Source organism: Necator americanus, chromosome I (genome assembly GCF_031761385.1).
Source record: "Necator americanus strain Aroian chromosome I, whole genome shotgun sequence".
Lineage (NCBI taxonomy): Eukaryota > Metazoa > Nematoda > Chromadorea > Rhabditida > Ancylostomatidae > Necator > Necator americanus.
In genome coordinates, this window is record NC_087371.1 from 18867942 (window position 1) to 18890582 (window position 22641).

The 22641-nt window shown below is 42.0% G+C and overlaps 2 protein-coding genes across 3 annotated transcripts; one reads left to right on the forward strand and one right to left on the reverse strand.

Moving 5' to 3' along the window:
• Window positions 1–243: 243 nt before the first annotated feature.
• RB195_006148 (uncharacterized protein) lies at window positions 244–15141 on the reverse strand (the record flags this gene model as incomplete). The annotated part of the gene is made up of 5 exons (XM_064179050.1): window positions 244–378; window positions 442–677; window positions 6694–6810; window positions 8948–8990; window positions 15064–15141. The coding sequence occupies 5 exons, from the start codon at window positions 15139–15141 to the stop codon at window positions 244–246; spliced, it is 609 nt and encodes a 202-aa protein (XP_064036041.1).
• Window positions 15142–21872: 6731 nt separating this feature from the next.
• Window positions 21873–22641, forward strand: RB195_006149 (uncharacterized protein; the record flags this gene model as incomplete). Of its 2 annotated transcripts, XM_064179052.1 has the most annotated exons (2): window positions 21873–22272; window positions 22379–22641. In XM_064179052.1, the coding sequence occupies 2 exons, from the start codon at window positions 21873–21875 to the stop codon at window positions 22639–22641; spliced, it is 663 nt and encodes a 220-aa protein (XP_064036042.1). The 2 variants fall into 2 exon arrangements, with proteins under 2 accessions (XP_064036042.1, XP_064036043.1); XM_064179051.1 differs by lacking the exon at window positions 22379–22641 and having other exon boundaries at window positions 21873–22343.

Below are 22641 nucleotides of genomic sequence, written 5' to 3' on the forward strand. Positions count from 1 at the left end.
GGGTTTGACGAGATTTGGCAATTTAAAAGAAGAATAGATTATTACTGTTCACTACAGTGTTGGACACTAGAAAAATCCGAAACATGGATGGAGTCAGAGCTGATAAACAACTTCGACTGACATATAACCGTAGGAGAACTGTGAAACAAACAAGATAGCAACAGCAGTCGGCCATTAGCTGAGATCTGAGATGGAATAGATCTGAAGCATGGATAAAGGTTAAGATAGAGCAGGTGTTGAAGTTCAAAGCAGTCGAGATCGTCTTGTAGCACGTTCGTTAAGGATCTGCGCAATTTCAGCGATTCGATCCCTCAGCTCCTGTTCATCCTGCTCTTCTTCCAACGCCTCTATTACCGCTTCTTCGGGAAGCACGATATACTGCAAACAGAATACGTTTGTCTCTTTTTATCTCCATTCCACAAGCAAAAGTCTTCAGCTCACCCCCGGCTCGTTCATCTCTTGTTCCTCAGCAGCCGCAGCTGCAACTGTGGCCCAATCTGTCGGCATCGATCTTCGGTCTCTTGGAAATGGTTCCATTACTGCCGCCTCTTCTAAATATTCGTCCGGAATCTCTATTATTTCGTATTGTGGAACGGCAACGAATTCCGGCTCCACATAACGATCCATCTCGCCTCTCACTATATTTGCCAAAGCGGCAAGCTCGCTGTCTGACAGCTCTGCAAATGAAACAAATCAGATTTTCTGAGCAGAAGCTCTCTGATTGCATATTTTTCTAGTGTATAACTTTGCGTGTACTTTCATCTTCAATCTGCAGTGACAAACGCCTCTTCGCTGCAGTGCTTCTGTCAAAAAAGTATGAGCTAGAGTAGCAACAATATTCTCGCCTTCTAACCCATCCACATAAATTGTGAATTATTTTTATTTCGAACTGCTTAACAGCAAAGTCTTTTGTACATTGGAAAAATTGAGCAAGAGACCATCACTACTGCCTCAATAATTCATACAAAACAAGTACGTGAACAAAAAATTCTTGGCATCAACACACACCTGATGTTTTGCACTCAAGTGCGGGGGGAGGTAGTTGTCAAATGTCACCTGTTGAGTAAGATATCCAGGCTATATCTAGTACTGGATTTTCGGAGTCTCGAAACGAATGCTCACTAGGAGAACCTTCTAACGCAATTAAGTTACAAAACTTTCGTTAATTCGACGGTTCGAATTTTCAGAATAAAAAAGAAAAAAAAAGTGAGTTATGCGGTGCGAATGTTACCACTTCACAATAGTAACTGTCTTCGATCAATCCATCCATGGACAGTCATTTAGTGATAGTACACAAGGAAAGCTTATTATTATGAAGATTTTCGGTGGTGTGTATTCATCATGAATTAATGCTGCTGTCATGGACACAGTAAAATTATCACACCACAAAAAAAAACGTGGAAGGTTCTAACTCTTTAAAAAATTGACGCAGCGAAGTATGCTAGGGGAGCAATGTTCTCTTTTAAAGGCTCGAGGGTAACCGTATCACGGTATCGAACTATGTATTAAAGAGATTTTTGTCAGTGTTGTTGAAATTTCAAATTAGAATGATCGTCATTGAATAGTAACATAAAGAAAACACTGACTTCTTCAAAATTTGGTGCTTGTCGTCAAAGCGAAGTTAAAAAGCGAAAATAGGATACACCGAAGTTTTTGTGAACTTTTATTTTGCACAGCTGGTGACATTAGTAATGACTAATAGTTCCACGAAAGTTGGATTTTGAAGGTAGGACGTACTTAAGTAGAACCACTCTGCAAATGGGACTTCCATTTGGAGTTTCGAAAGTTTTCAAGAGCTTCGTAATTGAAGTGGCAGCGGCAGAAGAGGTTTCAACTTTCAATGGACACTCGTTTCCCAAAGAAACCAAAGAGAGAAAAAAGATTTTCCCAGACGACGAAGTACCTTTGGACACGTTTGAATTGAAAATAGCTGCGCACCAGAGGATAACTGGTCCAGCATTTTTAAGAAAAGCTTCGTCCTCTCAATTTTAAAGATTCCCACTGTATTGAGATGAAGAATTAACGAAGTGCTATTCACAACCCAGAGCTCGGAATTTCTAACCGAAAGTGAAATCTGCGGCAAATCGTACCTCACGCCTTAAAGCGGCGCAGCGGTGGTCATGGCCGTCGGGCAGCTATGGTGGCGAGACTTCGTCTCGGTAGCCATGCCACAAAGCTGTCCGGCTAGTAGCCCGGTCCTTGGACCGAGGCTACAGGCTAGTTAAGTAAGGAGGTAGAACGACGATTCCGGTGCCAGGTTGCTAGCTTGCTAGTGCGACAGGCCGACCGAGGACAACACCCCCTTCGCGTCATACTACTAATGTCTACTATGTCTTCTTCAGAAGCTGGGGCGTCCCCCATAAGCGACGCACATTGCCCTCCCTGGGTAATGAGGCAAATATGCCAGGGCTACCGATTTGAGGACATGGTCGGCCAACGAAGTTAATCCGCCATCGCCAACAACATCCAATGCATCTGGCAACACTTAACGTTGCCTACTATGTCTTCTATGTTGGGACGCTTACCGGGAGAAGTTGTGAACTGGCAGACAGTCTCAGAAAATGCCGTGTTGACATATGCTGTGTAACTGAAACTCGACGGAAAGGTTCCAAGTCAAGGGAATTAGGCGATGGCTACAAGCTCATCTACCACGACACATCAAATCGTAAAGGCGTTGGTGTCATACTGAACGAGACGTTTAGAAACAGCATCACAGCGGTGGCTCGACTACTGGATCTCCTTATGACTATAAAAAAGACACAGAAGTGGAATTGCGAGTCGTTTCTGCTTATGCGCCACAGGTGGGCTGTAGTGAAGAAGAGAAGATGCGTTTTTGGGAAGATCTGAAGCTGTAGGTTCAACCCTTGGAAGGCGAAGAAGTACTTCTAATCGGAGGAGACTTCAACGGACATGTCGTTTCTCGGAAAGATGGCTTCGAAAGTTGTCATGGAGGATACGGCTATGGAGCTCGTAACGACGACGGGTTGCGAATCCTGGAGCATGCTGGAGATCGTTGGCTTCTTCAGGATTCAAAAGTCATCCCTACAGACCATGTCACCGCCCAACATAATCTTCTCGTCCTTGACTTGAAAATCTTCTGTCCAAGGAAGAGACATCCAAGGACTGAAACAACGCATCAAATGGTCGACTCTGAAGGATCGAAAGGAGGTATTCTTCGCGTCCGTGGCTCCATCTACACTTCCCCACCCTACTCGTAGTGTGGAGGAGATGTGGTCGTCTACCTCCAGCGTCATACGTTTGACCGCGGAGAACACTTTGGAAAAGACCACTCTAGGTAAGCCTAACATACAAAAGGCTACGTGGCTTTGGAACGAGGACGTTCAGGAGGCAATTCGTGAAAAGAAGCCCAAATATAAACTCTGGTGGGCTGAAGATCGGGGTGCTTACCTAGCGGCGAAGAGAGAGGCTAAGAAGGCAGTCTCCAAGGCGAAGTCGAACGCTATAAGGCTGTGTACGTCACACTTGATGCCAGAAAAGGCGAGCGGGCAGTATCGTTCAATGAGAACACGTCGACACTCAACGTTGGATATGGGGCACACAAAGATCGTCAAGGGAGCTAATGGAGCCGTTCTGCGTCGCTCTGTTGAGATCCTGTAGAGGAGGCGAAAGTACTACAATCACTTGTGTGACGAAGAGTTCTGCCATCCTCCCATCCCAACTATTCCCAGCATTGAAGGTCCTGTTTTGCCAATTATTGCCGTCAAAGTCAGTGCTGCCCTCAGAAAAATGAAGTCGAACAAGGCAACCGGTCCATACCTACTGATGTCTGGAAGCTGCTAGGAGATCTAGGGTCCGTGTGCCTCGCAACTCTACTCAACAAGATCGTTGCAGACGGACTTCAGACGTTTGGCAAACTTTCGTGACGGTGCCTATCTGGAAAGGGAAAGAAGACATCGTTGATACAGTTCTATATGACTGCTGTGCAATACAATTAAGGTTTTTGAGCGTATCCTAGAAGTTCGTCTGAGGAAGATTGCCAGTGTTTCACTCAACCAGTGCGGCTTTTTGAAGGACTGCAGCACTATGGATGCTGTCCGCATCCTTCTGGAGAAACATCGAAAGAAGAACCGCAGTGTGCACCTTGCTTTTCTCGATCTCGAAAAAGGTTTCGACCGTGTCCCACATGAGCTGTTATGGATGTCCATGAGGTGGCATAGAGTATCAGAAGAATATGAGCGGTGGATGATTGTGCGAAGCCTACCAACGTTGTAGGTGCGCTGCTGAAACAAGCAGGCCATTCCCTGTACAAGTAGGGGTTCATCAGGGTTCATTACTCTCACCTCTGCTGTTCATAGTGTGCATGGAAACGATAACGAAGGAAATCCAAAAGCGGCATCCGTGGACCCTACTCTTTGCCGATCTCTGTCATGCTCGCGTCGGAGATGATCTTAAAAAAAAGTACAGTCTTGAAAGGATCGGCTGCAGCAACATGGACTGCGCCTCAATGTATCAAAACCTGAGTACAAGGAGTGCGGACCAAGTATACAGGATGGTTCAATTCGTGTCGATGGCACGGAATTAGACAAAGTGGGTTGTTTCCAGTACCTTGGATCCAAAGTGTCTTCCACAGGGGACATTGATCAAGAAGGTCGAGCACATGTTAATGCGGCATAGATGAAATGGAAAATGGCAACAAGCGCATGTACGTCAAGAAAGTCCTTGTTCACTGTACGTCAAGAAAGTCCTTGTTCGACTGAAGTAGAAGGAACGGTTGTACGTCCTGCTGCCATTTACGGATGCGAGTGCTGGCCAACGACAAAAGCCTTGGAAAGAGTGTTGCACGCTATGGAGATGCGCATGTTGAGATGAGGGATAGGTGTAACGCTAAAAGGCAAAGTACACTGTACTCTCTATCTTCGGCGTGGTCCCGATAACTGAGAAGATACCGTCCCGATAACCGATAACCGCGACTGAGATGGTTTGGTCGCGTCTTGCGGCGACTAGGAAAGTTCTGTTGCCAAAACCGCTCTGAAGATCGACGTTCCAGGCGTGAAGGGGCGCGGGAGGCTAAGGATTCGCTGGTTGGACCGTGTGAAACTAGATACGATAGATGCGCATATGCATATATGTGATGATAGATATGATAGATGATAGTGAATTTCGATGCGCTGCAGCATCCCAAAAGGACTGATTAACGCAAGCATTTTGTCTTTCATGTGTGTAAGTATGAGATGTATTTCGTTCTCTTGTACAAAATTTCAAAACAGCACCGGCTCTCAATTCGAAGCGAATAAGTCAATTTTAGAACTGTTCTGTTCAGCCTTTCCCTTTTAAAAATACAAGAACAATGAAATTTTAAAGGCATCACTCCACGAATCTGAGGTGGTACAGATTTCAGGTGAAGTATTCGTATACGGGATGGGAGACTATGGAGAGGGGGGTGACTCCTTCTTTTCCATTTCTTCTTAATTGCCGTAAAAAATGGCCCGGAAGATACGGCTTCAGGCGTACTGGCGCACTATTTTCTACAAGGAGTTCGACTGGAGCGCGCCAGCTTTGTGCGGCGCCGCATCTTCCGGGCCGTTTTTTACGGCAATTAGGAAGAAACTGACGGAATCACCCCCCTCTCCATAGTCTCCCATCCCGTATACGAATACTCCACCTGAACACATCTGCACCACCACAGAGATTCGTGGGGTGATGCCTTTAAAGTACAAGGTAGAAGATAATGCAGATTTTAACGGAACTATATAGAATGAAACATTACTCTAATTTTTGCTTCTGATCTTACGCTTATCTCTTATCTCTTTGCGTGTGTTAAATGCGAAATTGCAAATCAACACTTTAAACTTGTTCTTCAGAGTGTTTATTTTTGAAAGTATTTAACCTTCGTCTAGAAAAGTGCTGCGCTGTGCATCATATCGTAAAATGGCATGAATTCAGTTATTATGAGTGACGTCAGAAATGAGGCTTTGATCTTTCTCCCCAAACCAACACTCGAGAAAGTATCATGATTCTTATCAGATGCCTGGCAACTTGACCAAGTAACCGAATAAACAGTGAGATAAAATTTCTTTTGCTAGTTAACTCCTTATGAATTTCTCCTTGGTGGACTTTTTGAAGTATAGTTTAAATCTACTTAGTTTCGTTGAAAATCCACACGAAGTTCTACCTTGTACCTTAGAAGTTTCTCTGCTTTTGTATTTTTAAAAGGGGAAAACTGAACAGACTAGTTCTAAAAGTGACTTATTCGCTTCTTTTTTTTTGAGATTTTTTGGATTTTTGGGTTTTGAATGATTCATTTTATGTCATTCATATTATACTAATATCCAATATTCATGACCAACTTATTGTAGCATTACTCTGTCGGAACACTATGACACGAATGCTGATCACAATCCCATGCCCTTCTCTAGAAATCTGCCAACTTTGTCATATTGCACATAACAGATTTGAGCGAGCTTCGTGATTGCTCCGGATTCCCCCGCGGCCAATGTCTCATAAGTGTCCATGCTGTGAATCAATGAGTACGCATATCCGCAGTTCTCCACCTTATTATCGAGTTATTACTGCTCCAGGGCTAGTGTGTTTTACTAGACGATCGAATTTGTTGTGGCTGAGAAGCAAATCGTTTGCTCTGGGGGAGTTCCAACCGTTTAATTCAATATTGAGGAGAATATGACTTTGCAGAAGTATAAGATTGACGTTTGTGTAAGATTGAATGCAGCTTACGAGAAAGTTGCTGCCGAATAAGCGCCTCCTCTGTGGCATCGTCGCCTCCAACATCCGCAAACGCAACCTGTCGTTTGCCCCTCCGCAACGATTTCTTCTTGTCCGACAATGATTTTGCTGAAGAAGAAAAGTTTTATATAAAGACAGAAATCCACAGAAGCATAGAAATTAAACACTTTTGACTGTCTTCCAGTACTAACGCGGTTTTACATAAGTTTTAGTCGAATGGCTTCAGCTGCAAAAAGTATGCCACGAATCATTCTTTCGGAAGTCATGCGAAATATTTGCCGTAGCAAAAGTCCGCGTCTTTCTTTAATCCTTGGTTTTTTTAAAGAATGAAGGGTCCATCAATCGAGCAGCTTTTGAAGGATGAAGTGTTTTTTCGAACATAAGTTGCCCTCCATTTGTCACAGTAAGACAAGGTAATCTGTCACGCATGAGTAACTGTTATTGTTAGTAAACAAACGAATGAGGTTAGAAGACTATCGTAAAGCTTGCTCAAATATTCATAAAGCATTGCTAGGTTTGGGTAGGGTTATTCAACTATCAGAAATTAAAGGGTATTCAATTATTCAGGCTGCACAAATGATGTTTTTGAGCTTTTAATGAACCGAAAAAATCTTATACTTGATTAATCCAACTGCAGGTTGAATTGCAAGCATCTAATAACCACGAGTTATACAGTGAAATACGCAACACTACAAATGAACAGCATTAGGATCATAGCCTGATGGAATTCCTTAGATTCCTCTAGGTTAGATGCCACAATGCAGGCAAATTTTGAAAAAAATACATTCGAAACGTCCGACTCAATCTTTTACAGTTTGAAAGATCTATTCTTTTTGCCACTTCCAGTTAATTTCGTCCATTCTTCTCCCGCTACTGGATTAACAAAGAAGTAATCCTGTGTCTGCCGTGTCTGCATCTAAAAGATGCATTACATGCGAGAAAGCTTCCCTTGTCAGTGCGAGAGAAACTAATCACTCTCGACAGCCTAATCCCGGCTTCACACAGCACGTGCGATTTTTCTCGACATTAAATCCCCTTCGGAACACAGACCTTTTCTGAACACGACACTTCGATAAGTTTAGCCGACAACAGAGATTCACCCAATTCCAGAATATACATATAATATATATAATATACAGCCAATGACCTCTGGCTCAAAATGTCCCTCACTGCTACCTACGATGAGTTCCCAATCATCAACTAGCGCCTACACACAGACCTCTAAAACTCCGCAATGCAATTATCTCTCATACTGTTGTGGCTACTACTCTGATGCAATTTGCCCACAAAGTAATCGTTAATAAGAAAAAATGTTATTTGTTGCCTTCACAAGGGTTTTTTTTCGTAGCGTATAAAATAGAGGCATTCAGGAGGGACAGTGCCTGACGATTTTCCTGATTGCTTTTCAGCGCTGTAATATGCTGTGATATTGCGATTCGATATGAGACTTCCATAAGATTGAAAAAAGTACATCTTGAATTTCACCTCATGCTGCAGCCATAAAAGATGTTGGTTCCTAAACACAGGATCAAGAAACCAAATAAACCTGGCGACAGTGGGTGGCGACAAGGCAGATCTGCTCAGAGCAAGGAAATGGAGTTCAGAGTGAGTACAAAATAAATCTCAGGTTACTTTACGATCTCGATTACAAGGTTTTCGGTTTAGTTGACTTGCGGTGGCGGGTTACGTTTCATTTTTTGCTTCAGTGAATACAAACGGATATTAGATGAATTCTTGCGGTAGTGATTTCATCACAGTAAGCACTGCATATAAGCGTAGGGATTTGGTAAATGGTGTAACACTTGCAATAGTATTTTGCCTTTCACATTGCATAATGATTTTTCTTACGTGAAACGTGATTATCATAGGTGTTGAAAACTCAAATGTGCCAGGAATTTCGCAATCAGCTTGAGGTACCTCAAAGAACCATCACACTTGCTGACTTTTTTCTCATCTCGCGAAATTAGTGGTGTCTGCGGCGCTTCCTTCTGATTAGTCCCTTGATAATTCACAACAAATCTTGCACACATGTATGATATCGGAGGGATTTCTTCATGTATTTTCGTGAATGTACAATGTTTTCTACCGCATACACGTTTTCACTGTAATGGAGATATCATTGGATTTTCAGAGAAGTGAAGCTAATCAAGAGCAATTCAGTTCTCTTGCAGAATTTCTTTTGAATGAAACAGTACGTCTGAATTTACTTTATTTCGAAGAGAAAGAAAGGGAAAATTCTGCTCACCATGTGTTTTGAGACTCGAACCTTTCGATGCAACTTTCCCGCCCTGAAAGAGGAAAAATCATCATATTTTTCAAGAAGTATTTTCCTAACATTAGAGTAAAAATGGGTTGTTCTCGTTTCTTTTTGGTTTAATGACTTCTGATAAAATCTGCTTCACAAAACACACCTAATGTTAGTAACAAGTAAGTAAGTAAGTAAGTAAGTAAATGCATATATAACAATTTTCTTTCCCTGAACCAGAAATCTTCTCTTTGGTGCTGACTAACTGCAGATTTTGGCAGTCTTGCATAAGGCCAGAATGCACATTACATTTTTCCTCTCAAAAAAAAATTGAAACCGATGGGGTCCCATTTCTGAATCGAATCCTATTGTTCTAATGAGGTTTTGCTGCCAAATGCCCTTGGGAACGCTTATTCGCTAACAAGAGATCGTACTGGTCAGGCTAGTGTATAGCAAATGGAAAGCCGAGCCGTTGGTTGTTTTTCCCCTCGACGTCTATTCGTTCTTAGCAGTCCACTCAATGTTGGTGCCTTCATTTATAAATAACTTTTATAGCAGTAAATACCCTTAGAATTGATTTGCAGCAGGCGCGTTTTACGTTGGGGGAATATTCACGCCACAGATGCAGATTCCATGGTGGGGTCCGAATGAGCCTCAATTGAAGACGGAATAACTCGTCGAAGGAGGGGAACTCGAGATGCTTTCGTCCCAAAGGCAATTCCTATAGAGGACTTGCGCTGGATTATGCCAAGTCATCCACGCCATCGAATTTCTCTGAATCAGTGTGGAAAGCGTTGCTATAAGAAAAACCAACCACAAATTCAAATTCAGGTAGAAGAACATTCAACGCAACGGAGAAATCCGCAGTTGATCCGCTTGTTTATATTTTATCTCTATCTACTCATTTTTATTTTTGTGAGACTTCCTGTAAAAAATACCACAGTTGTGGTGTGCACACTCATTTATCTCATCACTGTACTTCGAACATTGAACTTTCCCGCATCCGACATAATCCAATTCACAAACGAAATTGCATCGACTTCTAGCACCTGTTCACACTATCGGCGCCTACGACAAAATCACCTATGTGTCAATTAGCGTGAATTTCGGCGGACCATGTCTTGAACTAAGCTCCCGCTTACTACTTCTTAAAAGAGAAAAGCAAAACCATAAGTAAGGAATCTCTCCATTTGTGAAAATGAATACAAACAAAATAGTCCTACACTTTCGCAGCTTGTAAACACCGCAGCTTCCTGCAATCGTATTGCATTTAAGTTTTGTTTATTGAGAAATTTATACGCAGTACTCAACTTATATATTTGCCTGCAGTCAAGCAAACTAAAATTCTAACAACGAAAGCTGAACACGGTATGGAAGCAATAACAGCTGACACATAACTGAGCCTAAAGAATCTGAAAATATCCTGCACGTTGTTGTGCTTAACTGATCTACTTGGGTTAATATCTTCAGTCGAATCCCTATTTTTATGTACTTTACTTCTAAAAATTGTTACAAAGTGGCTGTGTCAATATGGTGCTGGAAATATGTACCACAATTTAGCTGTGACTACCTAGGCGAAAGTTTCCTGGTCCTAGAAACCTGGTCATTTCCCTTTGCCGCAGAAAGTAACTCTAGATATTCTGAAAGTAGAAAATGAGCGGCGTTTTCATCGCAACAACCTCCAGAGGGTTTCTAATGGTTTGTTCTTATTGTGATGTGAGAAATGCAGGAAAAGTGAAAAAAGGTGAAAATGAAGTAGAATGGATCTAAGGTCAAGTGCCTCTGCTTACGTGCCCACAGCTGTAATCATTCAAAATCAGAGTGGTGTTTGACCGGAAACTAGAAGGAGAACTAAAAACAGAGTTTGAACGTACAATAGGAAAATCTAATCTTTTTGTTTGGAGAGAATTGATGGCGCTCTTGAATGTTTTCGTAAGAGCAGGCCCTTCAAAAGCTTCCTTTATGCTTCCATTGGCATCCACAGGCATTAATTCACGAAAATTCTGCAAGAGGTTCATTGGTATAGTAGGAAACTCACACACTCTCACAAATCCTGAATGTATCAAATTTCATTTTCAATAATTGCCGGAAAATCTCAATTATTCAATAATTTTCAATGACCAATTGAAATTTTCCAACAATTTTATGGATAAGTCAGTTTGAGTGGAGCAAATTTAAGCGAAAGAATGGAATGAAGTCTTGGATCACGAAGATTAAATTAGAGGAAGTTAATCCGCATAAGGAAGGTAGTTTACACTTTTTTGACCAGTTTTTTAAAGGCATCACCCCACGAATCTGAGGTGGTACGGATTTCAGATGGAGAGTTCCTATACGGAGTCGTAGACTATGGAGAGAAGGTTGATTCCGTCCATTTCTTCCTAATTGCCGTAAAAAAAACAGCCCCGAAGACACGGCTTTGAGCGTTCCGGCGCGCTATTTTCTACAACGAGTTCGACTGGAGCGCGCCAGCCCTGTGCACGCGCCGCATCTTCCGGACCATTTTTTACGGCAACTAGGAAGAAATGGACGGACTTACCCACTCTCCATAACCTACTATCCCGTATGGGAATACTCCACCTGAAATCCGTACCACCTCGGATTCGTTGGGTGATGCCTTTAAAATAAAAACAGAATCGAGTAAAGAGTAGACAAGAAGAATCTCCTCAGTAATCGACAACAGAGCCTTCCACTTTTTGAGCGCTTTCCTTCGAAGTTTCACTCGTTTTCCTAATACCCATGCATCCTCATGTTCATCCATTATGAACAGAATGTGGACGTGACTTTCCCTTTAAGAACATTCCTTTCGATTTCACGTGGACAGCGCAACGTGGAACCTGTAGAGGGTAATTGATATGAAAGTAGCTAACCACGCTGTTAAAATCCCGATTAGAGATCTGATCCCGTGATTCGGGACTAAGACGGAACTTGTGATTAACTCTGCATGTAGAGCAACTCACATACGATTAGCATGGCTAGAGAAGAGAAACAAACGCCGATAAGAGAAATTCTTAAATTATTTCTCGATATAGAAGCTCTTACAGGTACAGTAGACGAGGTGGTGGGGGCTTTTTTAAGAGGGTTTATGAGAAACATAAATTCTGCAACCATAGGCGTTCAGTCTCGAGCAAACCATTACTTATGTGGAAATAATAGGTCTTAGATAACAGTAAAAACAACTTCTCTTACCTGCGAAAAACACTATGCTTTACGGGCAATTAAACATTTCTGCTGCGGGACTACATAGCTAGCAATTGTTCCTGAACCCTTCTTTTTTTTTAGAAATAAAAAAAGCTTTCACTCAAAGAACAGGTCAAGAAGCTCCTTGCAACGCAATATTTCGGATTCCCGCGAAACTGGGGAGATAACCACAGATCTTGAACGTTGGACCATGGAAGGCTTATGAGAAATTTCAGACAATGTGCGGATGTCTAATGTGAAATGATAAGAAACTTCACTAAATGGATCTCAACATGGGTCCCATACAACTTCTGAAAGGTTTGCTGCAAAATTCACCGGATTCTCACTTCATTACTCCCAATGTTTGTTATGTAAGAGTGCAGTATTTTACATATTATTCAGTTAGAAATTGTTTAGCAGTCGTCAACTTGATAACATATTTGGAATTTTCACAAGAACTCTTCAGTAATCATGATATTTTTGCGCTCAATAACCTGGATGAAGTCACAAAGTACTGAATGTTGCATTTGTAATTACTGGGTTCCCCTTACTGAAATGTGGTTATTCATGATCTCTCACATACGATGCAAATTTTAGTACACATCAAAGTTCACATACACGGTTTGGACAACAGGCGAGATCCTCTTGAAGGAATACACTGGCAATGCTTTAACTGGAATCCAATTTGCTCCTTCTTATTCCCACTGTTTTTACGCTTTATTCTTGGAAAAATGCACAAAACGATACCGTATCGGTAAATGGACGTGAGAACAACAATCTTCTCTCACTGGCTAAGAGAAATAGTCATGCGTGACTTCTTAATATATAGATGAAGAAAAAAAATGTGGTGTTAGTTGTGTAACGGGAATAGTTATTCAGAATGTATTCACAAGAATTCCCTTAAGTGGGTCGTTCAGTTCTCAAGGCAAGGATTAGAATATTCTTCGCATCTACGATTTCATGCTCTTCGATTTTTCTAATTTCTGAATTCAACGAATTTTTTTTAATATGAACAGTGAGCCTTCGAGAAGTTTACAGAAGGAAACAAGAATTTCTCTCAGATTTCCTCCATTTCGTGAACCCATCCAAGGAAATCACGTAACCATTTTGGAGTGTATTATTTCCGCAGTTCCTCCCCTCATTTCCTGTTCTACAACAAGTTGCAGAGTTCAATCCTCTAGACAGAGTCATCATTCTGAAGAACAGAAAAGCGCAGTTCACTGAGACTGCAGCAATGCAACGCCAATCCAGCAGCCAGAATTTAATCGGACTTGGAACTCGGCAGTGAACTGGTAGTCGTTCGAGATTAAAGACTACCGCGTGAATATCTATGCATGTGGATAGCGGACGACATTGACGGATCCGCTTAATGCAATGGGCAGCTCTCCGACATAACGCATTTCATATAAGCACGGAAAACCATGGAGAAAAGCGCCTCGGGGACAACACCCTGTGAACCAACATGGGGTCGAATGTTTTGTTTGCGCGTAGCCGCGAGATATGGATCCAATCAGAGAATTCAGCAAACACCATTCTGGGAAAAGCTTCCGCTTTCCGTTTTTCATGCTCCTAAACTGTGGACGTGAATCCTTTCAATTAAGTTTCTAAAGCCCCTAACATCTCGGAATATTCATAAGACGAAAGTAATTTCAACCACTGCATCGTGTAACGAAGCGAAAGCATCGTTGGTGCCTGCGAAGTCGAATGAATCGATACAGAAACATGTGGAGAGACCGAAGAGCACTAGCAGCAGTCGCTTCCCACAATGCTCACGGAATACCTTCTTACTTAAAGGCATCACCCCACGAATCTGAGGTGGTGCAGATTTCAGGTGGAGTATTCGTATACGGAATAGTAGATTATGGAGAGGGGGGTGATTCCGTACATTTCTTCCTAATTGCCGTAAAAAACGGCCCGGAAGACGGCTTCGGGCGTTATGGAGCACTATTTTCAACAAGGAGTTCGACTTCAGCGCGCCAGCCTTGTGCGGCCTCTCCATAATCTACTATCCCTTATAAGAATACTCCACCTGAAATCTGCACCATCTTAGATTCTTGGTGTGATGCCTTTAAGGTACAAAGTAATGTAGGAACAACTTGAAATGCTTGAAATGTCCAAAATTCAGACGTCGATGCTTCTAAGTTCAAGAGAGCTATGCACGTGTGTGTTGTAGTGTTTCGGATGCGCCGGAGCTGAAATAAGTACCACATTTGCAACGGAACAAAGAGGAAAGGATGGTCACATTCGATACACGTGACAGACCTCACTCAAAACGCAGGGAACTTGATGAAGAACAAGTTCGATAGGATAGTTTAACCAGACCGAGCTTGCAATATAATTGACAGTTGTTTTACTGATCAGAACAAAAAAAACCGTCGTCATCTACTTTTCCTAGAAGAGAGCAACAACCACTCTCATTTCTCAATCGTGCATCATACTCAAAAATTCATCTTCTGTAATTTCATGCCAAAGAGGAGACAAAATAGAATCACACTGGGGCTTGGTGGTAGCTGCACAGCTGAGTTAAGCAGAATTATGCTTTCAGGATCTTCAGAATCTAACAAAAATCGGTGCTAACTGCGAGAGTTCCGAAAGTACAAAATCTTACTGAACCCGCATGATCATAATAAATAATAGTTGTAAGTAAATTCTCAATCATACGAAATACCAGTTATGTTCAAATGCTGGAAAGTGGTCTTTGTTTATAATCACAATCCTGCGGATGCGTGAATACGAACAATTATGCTCGGTGCAAATAGTTCAGAAATAATTTCGTGTGTGCTTATGTTCTTGAAATGTGAAGAGTAGCACTAGAGCTCGGTTGGAATGGCTGCGGTCCCATTGGGCTTTTCTTCACCTTAATTTTTGGAAAGGACAACTAAAACCCTCCAGCATGCAAATGCAGAGCAAATAAGCATTGGTCATAGTTGCTTACTTACCGTAGCCGGTGCAGCGGAAACGACTAAAATCGTTGACAGCAGAGCTAGGATGAGAAGAGCTTTTGGTAGAGGCGGCATAGCGGAGCAGCGAGCACGATCGAGTCTGAGGCGGCCTGAGGGAATGGCGTGACGCGACGTTTCTCTCAGACCACGCCTCCACAAGCTCTTTAGAAGGACACCAGCGCCGAGATACTCAACGATGGAGATACATCAACGCCAGTTGCACGTCTGATGACAAAATACTGCTATCAAACGGGTTACAAGATGCAGTAGAGAGCAGACACACGCCTAACTCCGACATTAGTTACTGCTGTTCTTGTGGAGCACTGGATGCAATCTATCATTCACGCGGCACGACGGTAACTGCAGGATTCTTGTGCATCAACGCATAAAGGCGCCCAAACGTGGGCAATTTGATTGACGTTGCATTTGCCAGAGGAGATGTGAGATGAGATTCTCAAGGCTGCTTCCAGCCTTATTAGCATTAGCCCCAATCTGTCGCTTCAACGTTTTCTTTATCATGTTTAATGATTCAGGCGATGAGGTAAGCCACTTCTATGTAGGTTTCATGGGAATACCAACAACTCTTACGACTTACCTATGTAGTTGTAATCTTGAGAAAAACTGATGCAGCTCTGATCGTGGAAAGTTAAGGCGGGAGGAAATATCAGTAAATATGTATGTATATACTAGCAAATGTATTCATCACATTTATCTTCATCTGCAGCCGGGTGGGTAAAGCGCAATCGGTCAGAAGCTTGGCTGTGGTTCAAAACCGCCCAAGAGATGACCTGAGTTCCTTCTGGGATCGATAAATGACCTGAAGCACCAACTGGGCACGTCGGCTTGTACTCGCAGGTCATTGTAATGCTGCATGCGTGTACACAAACCTCAAACGATTCTGAATTAAAGTTGAATGCGTAGGCGGATCTCAGCAGCGATTGATCAGCGTCTCCCGTTATCCTCCTTTAATCCTGATCTTCGTCACCGATTTATCGTGTATCTAAATTTCAATTATTGGGACACTTACTGACACTGCTCTCATTATGATACTACTATCATCTTTTCTGTCCTAGTGCTTCTATCTATCCCACTATTATCTCTTTTCTTTCCAAAAACTTGAGAAGACGCGAAAAGGGTAATTATTTCTTAAAATACATCTGCTTCTAGCGACCCATGAGTGGAATCTTCGATGTAGAAAGGGCTCTTCTAGAAGTTCTTCTCCGTATCTTTCGACCAAATCCACAATATATTCCGACACTATTGATGAGGAAACATCGCGAAGAATTGTGCACCATTTCACCACCGGAATTGGTGCGGACACATGTACACCTTTATATATCTGCAAAGTACTGGCCATGTTTTCTTCCATTTTCACTTAATTTGCTCTATTTTTGTAGCAAATTTTTAGAACAGTGGAACTTATTTCTTTCTTGGAAAACATTAGCAGACACAGTAACGAAACATTCTTTCCTGCAAGAAAGAAACAAATTTCAACGGCGTTACCACCTGCGCAGACTGTAATCCAGACTCAATACATGCAGGAATGCCAAGGATGAATACGCTTCCTTGTTCGATTCTTAGTAATATAGAAGGAAAAAAGTAGAATATGAAGCATTATCTTGGAATTCTGTACTGAATATTGGCCATTTTAGTCCTTTCCTTCAGCAGTCGCTCCATTAATGACAGAACTAAATTTAATAAAAGCACTAAAAAGTGATAGCCAATCCTAGGAACTGCCTCATTTCAAGCAATGAATATCGCCACTTAGCTACTTGCAATGTTACGGCAAAGTAGACATTTGTATAGAAACCACGTGACATTTCTCAGTTGTCCTTTTCTCATCACTTTTCTTCTCCATGCTGAAACAGCAACTTATGAGAATAAAAAACGTTGGAGAATGGCATCAAACAGAAATAACACTGAAAAACAAAACAAAAACCCACTCGCGTATACTGTTCAAATGTCAGTAGCAGCACCGTTTTAGGATCTCCCATGCTTCACGCAATAGTACACAAATTACATCGCCATAACTGCGAGATAATGCTTATGATTTCTTTCACCAATACCACACGCACTTAGGTTTACTGTAATTTTTGCAATTTCTGGAAAGGGACCCTCACCATCCCGCTATGTCGGAAATGAGAAAAAATCCTGCGCACTAGATACTTTACTGGCTAACCAAGGTAACATTATTGCATTTTTAGTTCGCAAGCTTTGTATTGTTTTGAGAGTAGTGCAAGGTAGTGATTTCACGCAACAATAGAAGCACTGAAAGCAGATTCGTCTCCACTTCTCTGGCTAGTCGTGATTATTTCTCTCAACACAGGCCCCTGGATATTTTAAATCTATGTATTATTTTAATGAAAAGAGCCACGCAAAGCTGCTTAGCGATGCTCACGAGATGTCCCGCTTAAGATCAGACGCTGCACAGCAGAACCACTTATTATTCCGATATCTATGTTCATCTCTCTCACACACACATTCTGAAAATTCCAGGACTCCTATCTATTTCATATTTCCGCGGAATTATTCACATTCCCGGAATTTTGAGTGCGCCAAGAACGATCGCAATAGGAATTTGGTGCCATTTGACACTCGAGAAACGCTCCACATTAATCACAACGTCATTCCTTCCATAATGGTGCGATGTTCATTCGTCCAGTTGTACTTGAATGTGCTTCTCTTGGAAAGAGCTGATCCAGGGCAATTTTGCACGCGCTAATCTAAGAGAATTTTCTTCTTTATTTGCAAAATACGAGTTTGAAATATTTGAAACAGATATCTCCATCAGTGTAATCTTTATGAGTTTCTGCAGTGTTGTGTGTTTTTTGCATTCATGGAAAGAAAACTAATGCTTCTTCTAAAAAAAGAAACCATGAGCCCCTAATTTTCTACATGGGACAACAGCTTCGTTGACGAGTTGTGGACGAGATTTCAAAGCGTAATTAAATTAATGGTGCGCATTTGCTCATTCTAATAAAACTCAAACGAAACATTTACAGTTAAGTTCCTTTTAAATTCTAGAATCTGGAAACTCGAGGATCTTTGAAACCTCAGATTCCACTGTTTGATGATAATGATTAATGATGTCCTTGACATCTAATGCTCAATACTAAAATATGACAATTCTTTTAGTGACAATAAATTTGCTTGTACAATCTGGTAAAGAAGAATTCAAGCACGCTTTAAAAAACATGAAGAGATAGAAAAGCTCTGTTTAACAATTAAGTTTTTTCACTGAGTAGACGCGAAAATCCAAAAAATTAGCGAAATTCGCTGATTTTCAGGAAGTCACTCAACGATATTCTGAGATAACCGTTTTTTCTGTACCAGAAAATTTTCATCTTAGTAGAGCATAACCATGATCGTAATTAATAAAATACTACCCATGTTGTTCATTTTCCATTTTTAGGAGGAGAAATCGACATTTAAATCGATGCGGTCTCTGTTAATTCCGCATTTACGGCATGCGCCGATACCCTTTCGCTCCTGCTCAAGTGTGGAAAAAGTCATACACGAACAAACTTCACGTCATTGTTTCAAGATAGTGCAGAACAAGAACACTAAATCGTTCAACACTTTTCATACAAGAGTGCCTTTGCACGAATTACCATCAAATTTGCAATAGAATTACCTAATTCAATGTTCCGTAGTTCTGAGTGAGCTTATCGTTTATTCCATAAAATTTGCCATGCGGAAACCTGGGCACTTTCAACGTAGGAACGTATGAGAAGAACGCTGTCGTTGTTAGCGTCCGAAGTTTGCATAGCCAGGACTTCGCTCGTTTACCTTTTCTGAACAATCTATTCGCACATTTAAGTTGTTATAATGTGGATTTCCTTGGATAGAACACACTCATCGACATTAAGAGTAGACTCCAGAATTAGTCAACCGACGACTCACATAGTTTGTATAGCTGTTGATTGCGACAGAGAGTTAGGGAATCCCTGCTCCACAAGCACAACCGTGCAATCGCGCACGGAACAGAATCGTAGCTCAGTCCCGCTCATTTACTGCATTGCAAACAATGTTCTGTACATCGATGACATTCTTTGCATGACTGCGCAAATTAATCACACAGCTTTTCAGGGCTGTCAATAAGACCTGCGAAGCGAAGTGAACTGCACAAACGTTACTCTTCATTATGAAGTGCAGAACAACTTAACGGATCCACCTCATCGCTTGCAAATGACATCTGAAAAGAAATGTGAATGTGGATGGGGCAAGGATTCGAACATATTTCTCTGATAAATCTTTCTAGGCTATGCAAACAAGCATCTATTGGGCACGGCTCCGCTTGGCAATGCGCTCTGAGAAATACATCTTTAATGGCGTCGATTTTCGGCAAGTAGAGCTCCAGTGTCTCCGCATTCCGATTCAGTTTTTAGCCGATTGCGAGAATCCTTCAGCTTGCTCTTTGACCAAGAAAGTGCAAGTAGTGCGTTAAGATAAAACTTGTTTCCTGCAAATAGTATATACATGCATTCTGACACTGCGATAGCAGTATCTCTAGTTAGTCATGAGAGCGACAAAGCTACTAAAAACGAGCGATATAAAAAAGAAAGTAGTGTGCAAATAATAATTACTTTTATATTTACTTAAATAATTAATTAAATACTTCCTAAATGGCATCCGACTGATGGAATCTGCTTAAGCAGTTATGTTACTGTTTAGAAATGAATTAAAAGCGATCCTTCTGGTTGATTGCTTACTTGCAAGCAACACAGCAAAAGTCCACATGTTCACGTGCAGCTTCCTGAAAAATAATCTAAAAACGAGATAAACAAGGCTCCGAGACGTAAATGATTACACTCATTGCAGGCTTTTCCTTCTCTCTTGCAATAGTAAGGTAAAAGCATATCCACGTCCACTACCATTAGATACATGACTAAGCATTATGTGCATCCTGCATCTATTGCTAATCCTCCATTATTTTCAGACACAAGAAGCAGCGCCGGTCTGCACTGCTCATTTGCTTCAACAGCCCCACATTCTTCTTCTTCCTTACATCGAATGCACTTTCGAGAAACGTTTTTGTAGTAATCCGTTGTTGTCAGGCACCACTAAACACACGCTCAGCATGCACTCTACTATGGCTTTCTGAAAGGGATTTTACAAAGGAAGTGCGAACGCGCCGCGCCGCTCACGCAAATGAAGGAAACCCTTGCCTGCACCACCCATCGCTGCAGGTCGCGATGGTCCCACCTCGAGTCCAGCTGCATTAGATGTACATATTACAGAGGTCTTTGGTGACAAAATTTTCGTTGCTTCAAAGAAAGCTTCGCAAAACCCAAAAATGAAGGGGCTGGCCTTCTTCCTCCACTTGATCCTAAAGCATATTTTTAGGTTACTCTCACGGACTGATACTGGAATTGACTGAAGCTACTGTACCGGAGGTAGAACAAATATTTTAAAGTTTTCAGAATTACTAAAAGAAAGACAGTCTTGTAATTATTCTGCAGTTACAACGAAATTCACGGAAAAGATAGTCGTCGTCTTAATCTGGCATAAAGTTAAGGTTAGTTTCTGGCGTTAATCAATCCGCTTCGGATGCGCCCCCACGTTCACTTCAATTTTCGTTTGAGGTTTACGAGCGTGTAACTGGCCTGTTCAATTACTTGTGGTATAATGACTTGTGGTGGCTGTGTCACGTCAGTGTTTTTTATCCTCCCAGGACAAGTCTGGTACCACTTTATCGACCCCGGAGGGATGAAAGGCTTGTTGAGCACTAGGGCGGATTCGAACCTCCGACCGATAGTGCAGGAAGTGCAACCTCTAACCGCTACACTACACCCGCCCCTAGTCTGGCATAAAAATAAATATTTGGATGATTAAGTGAAACTGGCTCCACTATTCCAACTTATGGAAGTGGTCGATGGGCCAGAATCTTAATCTTAAATCCACAAAAAGCCGCATTAACCACTACTTCGACTGTAAACAACTATTACTATTACACTACTCTCATACTATTCTTATACAGAGGTGCGTTAGCTACGCACCTCTGTATGAGAATAGTATGAGAGTAGTGTAATACGCAAACTACTGTCACTCGAAGACTCCTACACAATCAGCTCTGAGACCAAAACGGAGATGCGCGCATCTGCACCATTGACGAATGCAATTATTCATCGTGTGTACCAGTGTTAATTGAATTGCGGGTGGATATTCAATTATTAAATGGACAAAAAGGGTAAAGTGTCTGGTGTTAATCAATCCGCTTGGTATGCGTCCCCACCTTCACTTCAATTCAGAATCGTTTGAGGTTAACGAACGTACAACTGGCCTATACAGTGACTTGCGGACGCTCGCCGACGTATAAAGTCAGTGTTTTTATATTTTCAGCCAAGTCTAGCACCAATTTATCGAACCCGAACGGATGAAGGGCTCCTTTGACGTTAGTGTGGTTTCGAACCACTTATCAATCGTGGAGACACAGTGGGACCTCTTACCGAATGCGCTACATAAGTCCCTAACTAATGAGCGTCTTATGTGAAGAGATATTGCAGAGATAGTTTCTCTTTGGCAACTCACGTTATGTTGGACGGACTTCACCCTTGGTTTTATATATATATATATATATATATATATATATATATATATATATATATATATCCGTTCCAGCAAGATCAATCCTTTTAGGCTTCAAACTCATGAAACTTCATGCCTGAGGGGAGCACGGAATATTTGGCAACAACCACTCGTTTCGTCACGCTGACCTGCCGAACACCATCGAGTGAACTCCAACAAACCGCTCTATCCAAACTTCTGCGAAATCTCTGTGTGCCTTTTGCTGCACTGCATGAAACATGCATGAGAGATCGGCCCGTCATCAGCATCAACAAAATTACACCACGTACTGCGGCGATGCTGATGAGAACAAAGTAGGTGGCTGCGCAATGGCTGTAAGAAACGATTACAAATACCTGGTGGAGGAATTTGGCTCAACGTTGTCTAAATTCACCTTTGTACGACTGCAGGATCGCAGAGGGCGTAAACTCTGGATCGTAAGTGCTCAAGCACCCACGGAAACCGCTGAGGACAATAGTAAGGATGCCTTCTATGATGAACTCAATGCGTTGATGTCTAAAATACCAAGCCAGCAGGTGGTCTTTGTCGCATTCGACGCAAATGCGAAGATGGGGCTCGAAGAGCAATCCGATGTGCCAGGAAGATGGTGTCATCCAGCAGAGTGCACGTTGGACAACGGTGACCGTCTGGTCAACTTATGCGAAGGGATGGGCCTCATCATCGCTTCCATGTTTAAGAAGAATCATTGACGCCATCAGCTCACGTGGTAGGGGTCAACTTTTAGCAGAAAGCAGCGAAGAGGAGCAACGCAAGCGGAAGACGAGAACTCTCGAACTTCAACTCGACTACTTTCTTGCGAGGAACATTCCTCAGTCAGATATCCGAAAATCTAAGGCTGTTTGGGACATCGCGTTCGACTCTGACCACCGTCCAGTTCTTCTCAGCTTCAAGATACGGTTCCACAAGAGAAACCGAGGAGGTCCTCTTCAACAGAAAATCGACATGGCAGGTCTGAAAGACGAAGAATGCAGAACGAAATTCCGCTAA